General features: G+C 38.1%; 2 protein-coding genes across 14 annotated transcripts; both read left to right on the forward strand.

Moving 5' to 3' along the window:
• Positions 1 to 149: 149 nt before the first annotated feature.
• On the forward strand, positions 150 to 5,032 carry LOC131793312 (tetratricopeptide repeat protein 28). The gene is made up of 2 exons (XM_059110711.2): positions 150 to 4,150; positions 4,479 to 5,032. The coding sequence occupies exons 1-2, from the start codon at positions 246 to 248 to the stop codon at positions 4,525 to 4,527; spliced, it is 3,954 nt and encodes a 1,317-aa protein (XP_058966694.2). The 5' UTR covers positions 150 to 245; the 3' UTR covers positions 4,528 to 5,032.
• Positions 5,033 to 8,893: 3,861 nt separating this feature from the next.
• On the forward strand, positions 8,894 to 17,225 carry LOC136276862 (uncharacterized). 13 transcript variants are annotated; one of them, XR_010716761.1, is made up of 8 exons: positions 8,909 to 9,138; positions 10,674 to 10,751; positions 12,368 to 12,427; positions 13,246 to 13,284; positions 13,987 to 14,043; positions 14,262 to 14,331; positions 15,108 to 15,238; positions 16,329 to 16,938. XR_010716761.1 is itself a non-coding variant. In XM_066162777.1 (5 exons), the coding sequence occupies exons 1-5, from the start codon at positions 9,045 to 9,047 to the stop codon at positions 13,878 to 13,880; spliced, it is 309 nt and encodes a 102-aa protein (XP_066018874.1). In that variant the 5' UTR covers positions 8,909 to 9,044; the 3' UTR covers positions 13,881 to 13,932. The 13 variants fall into 13 exon arrangements, 1 of the variants encoding a protein (XP_066018874.1); XR_010716760.1 differs by having other exon boundaries at positions 15,154 to 15,238; XR_010716762.1 differs by having other exon boundaries at positions 15,158 to 15,238.
• The last annotated feature ends 1,477 nt before the right edge of the window (positions 17,226 to 18,702 follow it).

The following is an 18,702-nucleotide window of genomic DNA, read 5'->3' on the forward strand; positions in this document are numbered from 1 at the left end:
TGTCATCAGAACTGAAATTGGCAACAGAGAAGGAGAGGCCGTTGATTACGGAATCCTAGGAACTGTGTTCTGCTCTCTCGGGCAACATGACAAGGCTATAGAGTATCTCCAAAAAGCGCTTGTCATCAAATCTGAAATTGGCGACAAAAAGGGAGAAGCATCATGTTATGAAAACCTAGGATCTGTGTTTCAGTCGCTCGGGCAATGCAACAAAGGAGAAGCATCATGTTATGGAAACCTAGGCTATGGAGTATCTCCAAAAAGCGATTGTCATCACAACTGAAATTGGCGACAGAAAAGGAGAAGCATCATGCTATGGAAGCCTAGGTACTATGTTTAAGTCGCTCGGGCAGTACGACAAGGCTAAAGAGTATCTCCAAAAAGCGCTTGTCATCTCAACTGAAATTGGCGACAGAAAAGGAGAGTCAACTAACTATGGAGACCTAGGTTCTGTGTTTCAGTTGCTCGGGCAATACAAAAACGCTAAAAAGCATTTCCAAATAGCGCTTGTAATTAAATCTGAAATTGGCGACAAAAAGGGAGAAGCATCATGTTATGAAAACCTAGGATCTGTGTTTCAGTCGCTCGGGCAATGCAACAAAGGAGAAGCATCATGTTATGGAAACCTAGGAACTGCGTTTCACTCTCTCAGGCAATACGACAAGGCTAAAGAGTGTCTTCAAAAAGCGCTTGCCATCAGAACTGAAATTGGCGACAGAAAAGGAGAGGCAAATGACTACGGAATCCTAGGAACTGTGCTCTACTCTCTCGGGCAACATGACAAGGCTATAGAGTATCTCCAAAAAGCGCTTGTCATCAAATCTGAAATTGGCGACAAAAAGGGAGAAGCATCATGTTGTGAAAACCTAGGATCTGTGTTTCAGTCGCTCGGGCTATGCGACAAGGCTATGGAGTATCTCCAAAAAGCGATTGTCATCACAACTGAAATTGGCGACAGAAAAGGAGAAGCAATATGTTATGGAAAGCTAGGAACTGTAACGCACTCTCTCGGGCAATGCGACAAGGCTATGCAGTATTTCCAAAAAGCACTTGCCATCACAACTGAAATTAGCGACAGAGATGGAGAGGCATTTTGCTACGAAAACCTAGGTATTGTGTTTTGCTCCCTCGGGCAGTACGACAAGGCTAAAGAGTATCTCGAAAAAGCGCTTCTCATTGCAACTACAATTGGCAACAGAGAAAGAGAAGCATTATGTTATGGAAGCCTAGGTACTGTTTTTAAGTTGCTCAGGCGATACAACAAGGCTAAAGAGTATCTCCAAAAAGCGCTTGTCATCGCAACTGAACTTGGCGACAGAAAAGGAAAAGCATCATTTTATAGTAACCTGGGTACTGTGTTCGAGTCTCTCGGGCAATACGACAAGGCTATAGAACATCTCCAAAACGCGCTTGTCATCACAGCTAAAATTGGTGACAAAAAAGGAGAAGCATCATGTTATGGAAGCCTAGGTACTGTGTTTAAGTCGCTCCTGCAGTACGACAAGGCTAAAGAGTATCTCCAAAAAGCGCTTGTCATCTCAACTGAACTTGGCGACAGAAAAGGAGAAGCATCATGTTATGGAAGCCTAGGTTCTCTGTTTAAGTCGCTCGGGCAGTACGACAAGGCTAAAGAGTATCTCCAAAAAGCGCTTGTCATCACAACTAAAATTGGTGACAGAAGAGGAGAAGCAATATATTATGGAAACTTAGGTACTGTATTTCACTCTCTTGGGCAAGGCAACAAGGCTAAAGAGTATCTCCAAAACTCGCTTGTCATCAAATCTGAAATTGGCGACAGAGAAGGAGAGGTAACTGTCAACGGAAACCTAGGTGTTGTTTTTCACTCTCTCGGGCAATGCGACAAGGCTATAGAGCATCTCCAAAAAGCGCTTGTTATCACAACTGAGATTGGCGACAGAAAAGGAGAAGCATCAAGTTATGGAAACCTAGGTGTTGTGTTTTGGTGTCGCTGGCAATATGGCAAGGCTAAAGAGCATCTCCAAAAAGCGCTTGTCATTAGAACTGAAATTGGCGACAGGAAAGGAGAGGCAACTGACTGTGGAAACCTTGGTGCCGTGTTTCATAACCTCTGGCAATACGACCAGGCTAAAGAACATCTCCAGAGAGCACTTTTCATCACAACTGAAATTGGAGACAGAAAAGGAGAGGCAGCTCACTACGGTAGCTTAGGTAACGTGTTTGGGTCTCTCGGGCAATACGACAAGGCTATAGAGCATCTCCAAAACGCGCTTGTCATCACAGCTAAAATTGGTGACAAAAAAGGAGAAGCATCATGCTATGGAAGCCTAGGTACTGTGTTTAAGTCGCTCGGGCAGTACGACAAGGCTAAAGAGTATCTCCAAAAAGCGCTTGTCATCTCAACTGAAATTGGCGACAGAAAAGGAGAGGCAACTAACTATGGAGACCTAGGTACTGTGTTTCAGTTGCTCGGGCAATACAAAAACGCTAAAAAGCATTTCCAAAGAGCGCTTACTATCAGTACTGAAATTGGTGATAAGCAATGGGAAGCAGCAGATCTTGCAAACCTTGGATTTGTGTCTAGAACTGTTGGAGATTATGAAGCTTCAGAAGTATGCTTGGTGAAAGCCTTATCCATATCCAGAAATATTGGAGACAGACGAAGCGAGTTCCAAATCCTTCGAGAATGCGCCATTTTGTATTTACTTCAAAATAAAATCAGAGACTCCCTTTCGTGTCTTCAACTGTGCATTGAAAAATATGAGGAGCTAAGACATTTGTTGGGCGCCAATGATGAGTTAAAAACATCATTTCTGGAGGCTTCAGGAATATTTCCCTACAAGCTGCTTTGTAGTTTGCTTTGTGTCACCAGAAAAATTCGTGATGCTCTTTATGTTGAGGAGTTGGGTCGAGCTAGAGGCCTCTCAGACTTGATGGCAGAAAAGTACTCGGTTCAAACGCACATTTCTGCTGATCCACAATCTTGGTTTGACATTGAGAACATTTTTAGAAAGGAAAATAACTGCACTTGTCTGTACATTTCTTATTTTCACGATCATCTGCGTTTGTGGATTTTGAAAACAAATGGAGGCCTTCACTTTAAAAGGATATCACTAGAAGAGACTCTAGCTAAGGCTGGGTTGCCCAAAGATTTGCCTTTGAGTCAATTTTTGGCTGATAATTTGCGCAGTCTTGGTATTTTGCCCATTGCAGATTGTGGAGATCGGTCTTTAGATATGGTTGAATTGCAACCTCTCTTCCCCAAACAAAAGAACTCGGCAAGATTGCGACTCGTAGAGGAGGACGAGAACGACGGAGTCACTTCAAGTTTATCTTTGTGTTACAAAATCTTTATTGCCCCCGTTTATGATTTTCTTGAGGAGCCTGAAGTCATTATTGTTCCTGACCGCAGTTTATACAAAGTTCCCTTTGCTGCCCTGAGTGAAAAAGAGGGAGCCGAATACATGTTGGAGACCCATAGGATCCGTGTCATTCCTTCTTTGACAACACTCAAGATCATTCAAGATAGTCCAGAGGACTATCACAGCAACACTGGTGCCTTGATAATAGGCAATCCCAAGGTTGATTGGCTGCTGCCATTGCCAGGTGCAAGAAAGGAAGCGGAGATGGTTGGACGACTGGTGGGTGTTCCGCCTCTGGTAGAGGAGAAAGCAACGAAGCAGGCGGTGCTTGAGCGGATAGGTTCAGTGAGCCTGATACATTTTGCTGCCCATGGTAACGCCGAAAGGGGAGAAATTGCCCTCTCCCCCATTCCTATTTCCAACAGTCAAAATGCTATCCCACCACAGGAAGCTTACATGTTGACGATGGCTGATGTCTCACGAGTGAAAGTCAGAGCTAAACTGGTGGTACTTAGCTGCTGTCACAGTGGAAGTGGACGGAAAAGAGCCGAGGGAGTTATAGGAATTGCCCGTGCGTTCTTAGAATCTGGTGCTCGCTCGGTGTTAGTTGCGCTGTGGGCCATACCAGACTTAGCAACGGAGCAGCTGATGAATCGGTTCTACAAACACCTTGTTGAAGGAGAAAGTGCCAGTGAATCCCTTCATCAGGCCATGAGGTGGATGAGAAAAAACGGCTTTACCAAAGTGTCTGAGTGGGCTTCGTTTACGCTGATTGGAGATGATGTGAGGCTCGAGTTTGAGAAGCAGAGGTAAGACTCGGTGAGAACAGGTATTTTATAAGCTAAATTAGATGTGAAGGTGTTTATGACTTACTGGTCGCTGACTCTTGGCGGGGATCCTTTGTTACCTTGAATACCAAGGCTAGTTTTATACCTTATTTTTTTGTTTCTTTCTAAGAGTAACAATTGATTCTCTCAGATTGATGTAAAATATAATCTTGAAAGCGTCTCTCTGCCAATCAGATACAAGTGTACATTTGCCCACATATTGCGCCTGGTATAACTGTATTTGCTTTATTTAAGAAATGTTGATTATGTTATTTATAATTGTTTTTCTTTTTTTTTACGTTTGTTATAGGAAAGAGGATGAGAATATCTCGAATGAAAAAGACCTTAGAGACTTGTAGCTGGATAAACAAATAGAATAAGTAGAGAAAATACTCTATCCGTTATTTTATTGTGTAATTTAAGAATAGGCAATCTTCAATTAAGCATATTATAATTTTTTGCGTTTTTTTTCGATCTTCTCAGCGGGAGGTATTAGTTACGTATTCGAGGAAGATTTTATTCTGCACAAAAATTATCCTATCCGGCCGATATAATTAGCACGAAACATTATTGACGTAGGGCTCTTAAGTGAAGTGAAATCAGGAAAGTCAAAACAGTAGTTTAAGCATCAAAAATGAGCCAGTTAAGTCTTACAGGGTTTTCTCTCAAAGCTTTAAATTTTGTTATAGGTTTCGTTGACAGAATCCTAAATTTTTGACAAAAAATCTTAACAGAAACCTTTCCTTATGGTCATTTCCAGTACTACTTCTTAGTGCTTAAAAGGCTAAAAAATACATGGATTTCTAAATAGGACCATGGAAAAAGCTATCAAAGTCAAGAATGGTATTACCATAAAGAGGGAAAGTTACGGCAGTAATATTTTGCAACTGGTTCAACAGTTCAGTTACGCATTGTAATGTTTGAGATGTTGTAATGTTTGCATGGTGATCTGATCGTTTTCAAGTCAGGTTGTTATCAAAATGTTGATTTGGGAATAAAAATATTCTTATTTTTACCACACTTTCATAAAATCCTTTTTTGGGAAACTTTCTCAAGGGATTATGTAGTAATTCCAAAGACGCTAAAATAAAAGACAGCTTGAGAGAAATCTTAGAAAATATCGCGAGCGTTTTTTTTAACCAGGTTACAGAGTAAAACAGATAGCACTGTTGTTCATTGTTAAGGCGGCAAGGTGGTGGGATAATGGATGCAAGTGGTAGGAGTGTCTGCATGCGGTCCACTGAAGCTTTCTTGCGCAGAAAACATCAACAAACGCTATGATCGCAAGAAAGTTGTTTTGTTTCTCAATGCTTTTCACTGCATTTCTTTGATCGTTTTTTTCACCTTAGGTGAGTGAAAAAAATCAGAACACTAGAAATGAAATTTCCAGAGGTCAAAATTTAAGAGTGTGTCCACGAGAACACCAGACAGTCGTGCTACATGCCATCTCACCGACTTCAATGAAACTTTGCCAGTTTAAAACTTTGCTTCAGTTGAAAAGAGAGAAGTTATTTATTTAAGCAAGCTTATTCAGCCTACTTTTAAAACTCCTGGATGAAGTCTGCTATTGTCAGACGTAACGCATGAGGGATAAATACAAGTTTTTATTTTCTCAGTTCGAACAGAGGAACTCGCTAGTTTGTTCCGTCAAAAAAAAACCCTTTAATATAAAGTCACGTCGACCTCGTAAAAAAAATTAGACTCACCCTGTCATAGTCACTGGTTTGATACCATAGGTATTTAATTACGATACATCATTGCGCTTTGATCACAGCAGTGAAAATGTTCCTTTCCTCACGCTCGCCACATTTATTACCAGTTGTAATCATTGATTATGAAGTACGTTCGTGGTGGAGATTGAAGGTTTTCTTTGGTTTTCGTACTAACGCAAGCTTTGTACGAAGCGGGGAACGAATGGTTGGGTACCCATTATGCGGTTTGACTTAAACAAGTTTAAATAAGAGGGAAACGTCGCAGAGGAGTTGAAGGCTAAGTGGAAATATTGTACAGTAAAGAGGCCGATGATGTTAGGAGCTGAACAAGACTTTATTGCCTGCAAAAACCGCCACTCAACTTGCCGCCTGTGACTTCGCTGTGACATGGCCACCAAGGAAAGATCGGCGTGAAGTGCTTTATTGTTCCCGAAAGAACACAACTCGTTTGAAATAATTTTCCTAATGTTCCAGAAGTAACGCAAACTTCCCTCAGGCTTGGATAATGGATAAAATTTAGCTATAAAAGTCTGAAAAAACAGTTAGGCTTACCTGAAACGCGAGAAAGTACCGCTTTTACTCTTCTTCCAGTTAAACTACTCACCACAAGGTGTGTATTTGTGCATCGGAATGTGACGTGGACAAAACGAGGTAGATTATTCAAGATAGCGCTGAAAATGCCGACGTACGACGAAAATGAATACCACATAAGATCAGCCTTGAGTAACACAGGAATCCCAACTGAGTACCACAGGACTATGGGTTGCGTTCTCCTTATGTCGAACGCAATTACATTTGGAAAATTAATTCACTCGAGGGTGAGGTCACTGGTTGGCAAGTCTTGACTCTAGCGGACGATAGTTCTCAACGAGCGGCGAGGTAACTTCCCTATTGAACCATGAAATTCTTGCCAAATGTTATAAAAACTTTGTCTTCCCTTGGTTTGCAGGCAAAAAAAAAAGACAAATTTTGTCCCTCTCGCAACAGCCCAACAGATAGTATTGATCCTATGTAGCATATTATATCAACTGTATTGCGTCCTCATAGTGATGTTACATAAGTGAGCGAGCGTCTAAAAAGCCCTCAATCCAAGATGGCGCAGTTGTCTTGTTTATTTGCAACTAACTGTAGAGCCCAATGTTATTTTTTCTCGCGCTGGGCAGGAGGGCTTTGAACAGCTTATACCCCTAATTCGTGGGTGTACAGTATAAAAGAGCGCTTGAGAGACGTTCATGTATTACAAACATACGTTTTGTCCGAGAAGCTTACTCTAGCTAATATTGGCTTATTTGGAGATTACGAAGGCCACGATTTCACGATTTGCCCCAAATATTGTGCACAGGCAGGTGTGAGATTCAGTCCTTCGAGTTTGTACATGCCAGTAACCTCCTCATAAAAATCGGAGGCGGAGCGTTGAGAGAGAGGTAAATCTTAAGATGGCAGAAGAAATCAAAACTGGTGACGAGTCTTCCAGGTGACAAGGTGACTGTAAACCTAATAGAACGCATACTGTGACTGTTATCCTAAAGTCAATGAATAAGGAAGAAAGGCAAGAGGGGCGCTTATCTGAACATCAATTTTCCTAACTGGTGAGTGGTGACTGCGATGAACTTTATATCATATGATTCCTAGGGATATGCAGATACTTTAGAGGCGCTCACATAAACAGTTTGGCGGCGGACGGTCCTCCCTCTGACTTTGGAACTGCGACAAGTTTATAGCGCAGACTAGCTGACATAGTTTGGAGCACCTCAGGGCCTCACTGGGATCATCACACTAGAAACCTTCAGCAAACTAATCGTAGAAGAGGGTTGTTGTCAGAAACGTGCACAGATCTCTTAACCCGGGCCATTGCGAGAACTACTCAATCAGTCACAGACAGAACAAGAGAGCGAGATACTCTTGTCAAGAGGAAGAATGTATCAAAACGTGACAGTCGTATTTAATACCTTCCAAAAGCACCTTAACATAGACAGACACAAATTGAAGCTGACAAAAGAATCTGCCTTTGATGAGATCAAGAGGAAATAGACGGAGGCTTGCCAATCTGTAGGGGGTGGCTACGTTCAAGGTCGGACTTCGGGCAAAAATTCTGACGAACAATCCTTTATTAGCCAGGTGCACGGCTTTGGATGGGTCCTTTGAAAAAGACCAAAAGCAAATGCCTTTTCTTAGAAAGGAAACTACATGGTAAGAAGTTAACCGCCTCTAATATGGCTTCCCAAATGTGGAGTTTAAGAGACGAAACCGTCCAGAAATGTTGTATAGGATAGACTGGTTGATAGAGCAGCAGACCACTTGATACTTCAGCCGACTATCTGCCCTAACAAAAGCTGGTTTATTGAAGAGGTTCTCCTCTGTAAGCATGAATAAGGACGAAGAAGTTGATGCCGATGATCTAGTTTCAGAAACTGACCGAACAAGGCAGAAGCAGGAGCCCATTACCCAGAGCCTCCATACCAATTGTACCCTTGAGTCAACCTTGTCCCGTATCTTTTTATTTTTTAGAACTGAGATATGTGGGGTTCTTTAATTTCCCGCGAAAACACGCTGACTTTCCGCGCTTGTCGCCATTATTGAAATACTTTCGTGCGACCTTCTGTGACGTAAACAATAGATGACCACAGGTCTCTTATGATTGGCTACAATGTAAACACCCACGAAAAACCCGTGGGAGGTGCTTCTAAAAACAAAAAGATACGGGACAGGGTTGGCTCAGAGGGGTGAGAGATGAAAGCTCTGTGTAGTGGGCTCCTGGCAGAAGATCAGAAGGGACCATGAAAAATTTAGACGAAGACTGCAAGGGAGGGTACAGCTGCCATAGGATACAAAAAATACCGACCTTTGCATCTCACTTTTCTCTCAAATTTGTTTTCTTTACCCATGAAAACAAACAGGGAAATCTGCGTAAGTACGTCATGTATGGGGAATTTTTATGGATATTACTTGCCATAACATGAGTTGCGGTAAGCCAACTGGTCAAAATATTGCTGGCTCATTCTTTGAGTCACGCAGTGAACGTCGGCAACACTCGATGAGAGAGATTCAGATTTACATGAAGATATGGAATGTTTGAAGAAAAAAGGAAAATATTTTACGATTGAAGTAAGCAAATACACATAGAGATCTGCAGAATATTTTGAAATTTTTATCTAACAGACAGCATGAACGACGAAAAGTATTCGTGTCACGATGTACATCGTGATGTACTGTACGTGTTAGTTTTGGCGGAGTTCTGCATGGAAGTGTTCGATGGCGGTAAGTGTCAACGACACTATTTTAGTTTTATCTCTGGAATAGTAGCACAGTTTTTGAATTTAAAAGGGCTATTGGTATTTTCTCTCAAGCAAGAGGGCAGAATTTCGTGGCTTTAAAAGCCCGAGTTGTTGCACAGGGAGCTTGTATGTTAAACAACATTCAGCCTGTGACTTCGGAATCTCCTAAAATGAGCGGTAAACAAATCATAGATTAATGAATGTTTTGTGCCGTACAAAAGCCATATTTGCTGATTTTAGCAAATCTCCAAAGTAATAAACGAGAGAAGAAATAAACACTACGATTTTCCATCAACATTTCGCAACATTCAACGCATCTCTCTTAACGTGAAATTTATTTACATTTCTTAGCTTCCTTGGTCAATCGTCATGTATAACGAGCTATAGCATATATAGGTTTAATAGCCCAAGTGACCGCTTAGAGCCAGAATTCGGTGACAGGTGTAGTTGATAGAAGCTTGTCATAGTAGCAGATTTTAAAAGGCATCCATGACAAAAATACGGCAGTGCCCTAAGAATTCTTTGATGTTTTTCAGAGATGAAATGGTGGATTATAAAGGGTAATTAAAATAAGTGTCATAGCTTTCTGGCAAGGAGAGATAGTTGACCTCAAAGTTATCAAATATTGGATGAATCGAAAAGTCTAAAAACACAGTCATTTATTTGCCTCTTTTGATCGACAAGCCATCAATTGAATTGACTGATATTTGCGTCATATATTCATTATTGGCTTTTCGTATCCTACTTCCAGCTTTGTCTCCTACATCTAAAAGCTGATAATAGCTGCTTAGAAGCCTGTTGATGTAGTCTGTACCAATAGTATAAAAAATGCTATTTTGTTTTACTGAGAAAGAAATGCAAAATTCCTCAAAAACCCTAAAGCTGCAAACATATTTGACAATTAACAATCTATTCTTGCCCAGTAATTAGAGTGAAGATTTTTTTTCTTTTTGTTTTAATAGAGGGAGCTGGGTTTTTGATCGACATGTCCCAATCAATGAAGTTTTAGTCAGATACAGAATATTTTGGTAAAAATTATAAAGATACAGCAGGATACTTGAAGAAAAATTCAACAGAATGGAAAATATATAAGAAAAGATGATTGCAGAATATCTAATTGGAACTATAGGGATACAAACTGCAGGAATTAATGAAATACAGGATAATTAGCCAATAGTTCATAGGAAGTGGGATACTCAGACAAACTAATTTTACTTAAAAACCTGCAAATAATACATTCCGGCCTACAATCGAACCTGTTTTAAGCAGTTTTTTTGTATTGTCCTCCACCTGACACAAGACATACATTCAGTAAAATTCGAAACACTGCAATCAACAATCCATAATGTAATTGGTGCATTTTAACTCGTTACAAAAACATTTTTTGTTTGTATAAATTGTATGTAAACATAACATCTCTACCGATCAACCTATCAATGATGAATTACATGATATGCAACAAATATGCTTGCTGATAATTTCACTGATAACCTAATTGTATATATATATTTTTTTCAGAATTTCAACACATTACAGAGTGGATGTATTTGAATGGTACCAGGGTGCCAGCCCAACTGCCAATCAAGTTGCATGTAGGTATACATATACATCACAAATTACAAATTTCATTCCTGTTCTAAAGATACAACTTGTCCATATATACAAATATATCTGATTGTATTAGCAAAAACATGCCCATTATGTTGCAAGATTGACATTTGAGTTCATGCTCTTCCAGACCTTGACAGTGGCTGGAAGCTTATTGAACATCCAAAAGAGCAGGCTAAGGAGAGCCTGCAAAAACCTGATTTTTAGGTTTTGGTTTAAGGTGGGCATTACCTGCCTTCAAGCCTGGTTAAAGAAAATGCAAGGGATTGAATGTTTAAGCTAGTGCCTGCATGTAGCCTGGCCACCAAACAATCCAAAGGTGACTTGCAAATGACTCTGTATGGAAACCTCAGGGGGTGGGAGGGTAGATTTTTTAAACCCTTTGGTTGACTGGCATTTTTCTCCAAGGCTAGAAAACACTTGTCTTATTCCTTATGGTTAAAACCCTGCATTGCAAAACTGGTAATCAGCCTTGCAACTGTCACACTTCAACCACTGAAAAGGGGGGCATGGGGATGTTTGGTTTTGCAGTTTTTAACAGAACCCAATGCCCTCCTCACTGAGCTAACACTCCATGGCTGGAGGGTGGTTGGGTGTCAAAAGCATGCCTTTGGAAAAGAGAGCTCAATTGACATTGCAAGGTTTCATTGCTTGAAAGCTGGCATTGCCCACCTTTAAATGAGCCTGGCCAAAAAAAGTGCAGAGGGCTTAACATTAACTGAGGCTAGTAACCAAATGCAACCCAGCCACCAACCTTCTTGAGGGTGGGTTGCAAATGGCTTTATGTGTAAAGTAGGTAAAGAAGGTATTTGACTTACAAATTATGGGGAATTTGTTTTTTGCACAAGTGGACATCTTGGTTGAGTTGTTATGAGGCTGGATTTGTTTTGATTACTTTGTCCATAAATTCAGAGTCAGACTCATACTTCATTGCATCACTTCTCATGCACTTAATCATTTTGGCTGGGGGTGGGGTGGGGTGGGGTGGGGTGGGGTGTATATACATATACACCTCTTTTGAAATGTTGCCATTTGAAAAAAATACATGAAATATATATATCTTTTGTTTTCTTATCAAGAAGTGTTTCTTTTTCTATGTTTACAATAATAATGAACTATGTAATATGCCACATGAATATGGTCGTCAATTACGATATCAGTGACTACATATTTCTATTACTTTTGTACAGAATTTGTAACAAATATTAGATCACAAAATTGAAATGCAACAATTGCAAGGCAGAGGTAATTTGCACCAATAAATTCAAAACTTTAAAATCCCCTTTTCACCATGGGGCAACTTAGAAGAAGAGGAAAAATTCTCTAATTATACATCTCAAATTAACTTTCTAATGATTAAATGCTCTATGTAAAATGCCACAAATATGATTGTCCATTTTATTATTACTGACTGCATATTTCTCACATTTTGTTACAAAACAATTATGTTACAAGTTATATGCAAGAAAATAGCAATCCTGGTTTGTCAGAGAATTTTGTATTTGATCAATTAATTATGCTGTAATTGATGTTTTATTTGAGTTCCTTAATCATCTTTTTGACAGTGAATTGCTATCACTGATAGTGCTATTACTTTTTTACAGAATCTGCTACCAATGTTGTAGCACAAGTGAACACCAAACAACTAGCAGATAGGAACAGAGGTAATGCACTAATGAATTCAAACCTTTAAAACCCCCCTTTCAACCTGGGGCAACTCAGATAAAAAAGTCTGCAAATCCTAGCATATAATGATTAAAACATTAGTCAAGATGGAAAGTCATTTAATTATGCCTAAAATGTGAACCACAAGTGCTAAAACCCACTTATTACTGCTAGCACAAATAATTATTGCTGCATTATTTTGTTAATAAATTTACTTGTCATTCTCATGAACCCTAATCACATGTGTTGTTGCATCAATCAATTAAAAATGCTTACTATAAATCACCAGTACAGCGAAACAGAAAAATAGCACTAACTATCAATTGTTTTTTTTTTTAGTATGATCAATAACTTAAATCTTTAATGCTTGTATTATTTTTAAAATACAGCAACTGTATGACATGTTGACATCGATTTTTTTTGGCACAAAATGCTCCTGGCCTAGCAAATGTCAATGACTAGAATGTCATAATCACTGATTTTGCCTTTTACAAAAATTGTCTATTAAATCAAACACTTTGAGTCAGGAATTTGAACAATACTTTGGCCCCAGGAACAAACTAATCCTCAAAATGGTTGGCAGTTGCTGTGATAGGGGGATGTTGAATCTCCAAATTGACTGATACATATTTATGTACCATACCCAGCCTATGAAATGTGATCAAATCTTATCAATCCTAACGGAATGAGCATACATTTTAATTCATAGTTCCTTACTTGCACAGAACACAGAACATCCATTCGTCCATCAGTGATTTATCTTCTTATACTCACCATATCAACTGTTTGTGAAAATATTTCTGTTCAAACATTTTAGACGCCATATGCCACAGACAGCATAGAATCTTGAGAGAAGGTAAGTGAATTCTCTTTTAAATATTTCTTCTACACAATATAAGTTTGACTAACTGCATCAAAATTACAAAAAACATGTCAGGACTCACTAGTGTTGACATTGTACTAGCCATTATACTACCACTGACCAAGCAATTAATATGTTAAAAAATACCTTGTTGTTTAAAAAATCATGCACATTTCAATATTTTGCAAAAGTTTCTCTTCAAAACTAAAGTTAAAAATATAGAAATTTTTAGTTTGACTTGAAAAACATATATATAATATTTTAAAATAAATAAATCCCTTCAAGGTCTCATTTATCCTTTATCTGAAAACTTTTAAAAATTTATCTTTTTCATTCATTACCCCCTACACAACAGGTCATTTCACAACCTGTGGTACAGATCTTAACCCCTAAACTCCTAAGATCTCATTAGAAATTCTCCTTACTGTCTGCCATACAGTTCTTGTGATGTTAGTTTGGAGAATTTGGTATTAGATCAACTAATTATCCCCTGATCAATATTTGTCTTTATTCTCATTACTTGTCTGCTTTGTATTGCATTGATATTGTAAGGAGAAACTGTGTCTTGGTCACTGGATCATGGGAGTTAAAGGGTGAACAAAATTCAAGCTTCCTCTGTAGGTCTTGTCAACTACAAGTATTTAACCTTGGGGGATCACATCATTTTAGTGACAAATTATCTCCTGTACTTCACAGAACTCACAACAAAAGAAAGGCTTTGTTGACCACATGTTGAAGGTGTGCAATTAAGAGGTAACGTTTCAGTCCATGTAGTTTACAATTTAAATTAATTTCAGCTATAATTAGACATTCAAGAAAAGCAATTACTATTGACAGTCAAAACACAAACAAAACTTTATATTTACTCACAAGAGCAATAATCATACAGGTGTGTGAAGTTTAATGTGCACTTTAAAGATCATTTACTCCTTCTGATGCACTCCTTCTGTTAATGACTTCTTTTCCCACAGTTTGCCTCATCAAATATTGAAAAAGTTTCAACAACGTCTGATGAAAATGATGTGAAAGATGAATAAACAGGTAAGATTCTGTTTCATTCTCTTCCTAGTATACTCTTCAATACCATCATGTACTGAGCTTCATATATCCATGTAACTGAAGACAGCTTGATCTTTTGTCGTCTTTATACTTTTTATGAGTAACTTCTGTGTGAGTATTGTGATGATCCTAAAATCCAACATTCACAAAATATTGTGAAGAAAATCTATCAAAATGCTGCATATTATGTTAAAAGCATAACTTGTACATAAATTTGCAACCTAATACAGCCTCAACATGACCAAAAAAGGGCAGGAAAGGAGCTGCACAACACTGAGAACTGTTGATAAGTCAACAATGCATTCAATTTACATAAATGTACATAAATTTGCAACCTAATACAGCCTCAACATGACCAAAAAAGGGCAGGAAAGGAGCTGCACAACACTGAGAACTGTTGATAAGTCAACAATGCATTCAATTTCAGACTCCGATAACAAATTGTGACAGTCATAACAACCCATATTTTTGTAAAATAAAACGTTATCTTGTTAGTCAAATATTACTTTCAAAACTGTCTTTACCTTGACTAAAATAACATGTTAGCCACACCACAGGCATCCCAAGCTCGTGTCTCGAGAAAAAGCAAATGATTAATTCATGGAAGTGTCACATATTGTGTGATTCGGTGTTAAATTATGAGAGAAACCGTTGAGAATTTGAACATGTTATAAGGAATAGTATGGGGAATGAAATTTCATCCATTTATAAGATGAAGGCAAAGCTGCATGCTATGATTTTGACTGTTGTCCATGCAGAGGTGGTTTGCACCCTAAAAATCCTCCCAATCGGCATTTTCCTTAGCCAGAGTTATAACAGGAATAACAGTGATGGTAAAGCAAGCTTAAAACGGCACAAATTGCCAGAAACCACAACAGACACACAAGACGTGAGTAAGTTCTATTGATTTTGTATTAAATGTTCATAGTTTGAAATATTTATCTTTGTAAATCAACCATATTTCGTTCCCAATACTATATTCTTTATGCAAATGAAGATCATCGCAGTATATACTCAACTTAAGCAGTTGAGAAATAAGGCTACCACCAAGAAATAAAGATTATTAATAAATAATTGAGTATATACTGCGATGATCTTCATTTGCTTAAAATGTATTTTCCGCAGTACAAATATATGACTTTCATGTATTCTTATCACTATATTCTTTATAACATGTTCAATTCTCAATGGTTCTTCTCATAACATAAAACAGTGACATGAACACTAGTGTTAACACAAAATGTAATACACAATTTTTTAAATAACAGCCAAGAATACAAGTTCAGTGGTAATTAACCCTTTGACCCCAAAGAGTGACTGGCATCTAATTTCTCCTTACACTGTCATCCCTAAATCACACATTAAACCTTTAACTCCCAAGATCTCATTAGTAATTCTCATTACTGTCCGCTATACAGTTCTTGTGATGTTAGTTTGGAGAATTTGGTATTGGATCAACTTATGATCCCCTAATTGATATTTTTCTTTATTCTCATTGCTTGTCTGCTTGATATTGTATTGAAATTGTAAGGAGAAATTCTGTCTTGGTCATCCTTGAGAGTTAAAGGGTTATGGTCATGAGAATAAAGGAAATGATCACCAACTATTAATACATGTAAGCTCTTGATCAAAAAACAAATTCTCCTTATCAGCATCTTAGGACATCTACTTGTATCAAGGGAACAGTGTGGAGAATATACATACTGATGTTAGGGTGTAAAGGATTAAAGAAACAAAAAAATCAATTATACGGCATTAGATGAATTATCCAACCAATCATCATTTTTATTGAAACAATTCACCCAGTGCATTCCTTGTCACTTTAACCTTTAACTCCCAAGATCTCATAAATAATTCTCCCATAGAGTTCTTGTGATGTTAGTTTGGATAATTTGGTATTGAATCAGTTTATAATCCCCTAACTGATATTTTTCTTTATTCTCATCACTTGTCTGCTTGATATTGTATTGATATTATAGGGAGAAATTCTGTCTTGGTCACTCATTGGAGTTGGAGAGATTAACAAGAATCATGCCTTGATGTGCTTCAGAATGTTTGTTTTGTGATTACATGGATAATCACTGCTTTCTTGAACAAGTGGACTGTTCAATTTTGCGAGAAAGACAAATCTTATTTGGTAACTTTTGTAGCTGAATGCTGGTCAACATTCAAATGCGAACAAAATGGATATTACTATTTTTTGTTCCTTTGCAAATTTGCAAATATGAATGTAAACTAATAATTAAATAACACTGTCAATTGTCACTATCACTTAATTCCTGAAACTCTAGCACCAACTTGCACAAATGCAGAGTAAGTTGAGTATTAACTATCAATCCATTAGAACAACCTGCATCTTTTAAAATCACATTCCAAATGACTCATCGTTTCAAATTCAATTTTTAATGGTTACCTAAGGTTCATAAGGCACAAAAATCCACCAGAAATTTGTAAAAAACGAAATTTTGGCCGAAAAACATTTAAAAACTGGTCACTCTAAATTATTGAATGTTGAGAAATATATAAATCATGTAGGTTTTGCATGTATTGACCTGTAAAGAAAGGTTCATATTTTAAACATTTATATTTAAGAACATCAGCACATTCCATTTATTTTAGTGTATCGCTGTATTTGACAAGTTAATCAATAAACAAATTTTTCATCATTTAAATGACTTGTATGGCCAAATTAAGGCAAGATTTTTCTAATATAATTACTTCTCATCTCCTGTGACGGTTCTCATCTTATCTTATCTTATCGACAGAAAGCAGTTTTCACATCTTAACAAGAAAAGCGCCAACTTACGTTTCCACGTCCTCGAACAATCCAAGTTTACCCGGAAATATTTCAGACATGAGCACAAATACATATTCCAGGTCTGCCGTGCTGAATCGTTGTCCTAAATTCTGCAGATAAAAGTGAAAGAGGAAAGGATCAATGAAATCTGCTTTATGAACTATTTGGAAAAGATGATAATATGAATAATAACCAGTTCAAAAAGTATATTTACTCATAAAGTTTTCACATTTTAATTGTTTACAATACCACTAGCACCTTTGAACTTCCTTGCCTCCCGCCTAACGTACTTAGAATGAGTCTTAATTTCTTAGCTCTTGACGCTGTAGTTATGGCGTCTTTCCTCGCTTGAAACATGGCATCAATATTGTAATATTCCCTGGAAAACACTTTGCTAGAGGAATCGTATCTGCTATGAAAGCGAAAGTACAGGAGAATTTTATTTCAAAGTTGTTTGTCTCAAAGGCCCAGTAAGGTATGCAATATCTAACAATCCAAAGCGTACGAGGCGGAAGGGGGGTCTGTCTAAGTGAGGGCATGTGGAAAACTCTGGAACAGACGGGAATCACACAGACAGTATGCCTTTACTAGAGACAAACAGTTTTGTAATCGAAAAAGTGATAAATTTTTATCTACAGAATTACAAGAAAGTGGTCTAAAAAAATCAGGCTTCAGTGACGGCTGAACTGTTCTGCTTCTCTAACTGTTGAGCACTGCAACCAATTGAGTCAATATGAAGCTACTTGTTAAGCAAGGCCAGGCAAGGCAAGGCAAGGAAATTTGTTACACGTAAAGAAATCTGCCTCTTGAAGTTGTCTTTGTGTACCTGTATGCTGGTATAGATGGGTTAGCAATCACGACAGCCTCTAGATAGAACCTTCCACCACCCAAGTAACTGAAAAAAGATAAAATAAAAATAGAATAAACAAGCGTTAAGTTTAAAGGTCATTCCAGGGAAAAAAATTGAAAAGAGTACCTGCTATGATCTGTGGCATGTTTGCAATATATAGTTGTCACGTTTCGAGCGTCAGCCCTTTATTAAAGCGGTTGATGACGCGATTGAATCGCCACCACTGTGATCTTTTCTAAGGCGACTATTTCAAATCTCTGTGGTTTTATACCGTATAATCTATCCTCATTAACTAAGGTTATTGAGTATCTTTCAATTTGAGAAATTGATATTCAGACCTCTATTTATGTTGTGGACTGTCCCTCGCTGATATCATAGGAAATCCGTGGTGCTTCATTACGTGGTTTTCCAGTGGCTATGATCTGCATTGGCTATTAACTTGACTGGTTTTAGGAAGGTTCAACGAACGATTCAGAGATCGCGGTAGATTCGAATTGAATTTCCGTTATCTTCATGTACACAAGCGTTTCATGGTCGAGATACCCTTCACTTAAATCTTTGGACACCAGCGGCGGGTTCCACGGTATATAATTTTCTTAAGGCCGTAATCTGTTTTGTTGTCTGTTAAAGCGCCAGAGTCTGGCATAAGAAGATAAGTCGTGACGCTGCGCGCTCACGAAGAGAGATGTTTTAATTTTCTTAGAAA

Source organism: Pocillopora verrucosa, chromosome 2 (genome assembly GCF_036669915.1).
Source record: "Pocillopora verrucosa isolate sample1 chromosome 2, ASM3666991v2, whole genome shotgun sequence".
In the NCBI taxonomy this organism is placed as follows: Eukaryota; Metazoa; Cnidaria; class Anthozoa; order Scleractinia; family Pocilloporidae; genus Pocillopora; species Pocillopora verrucosa.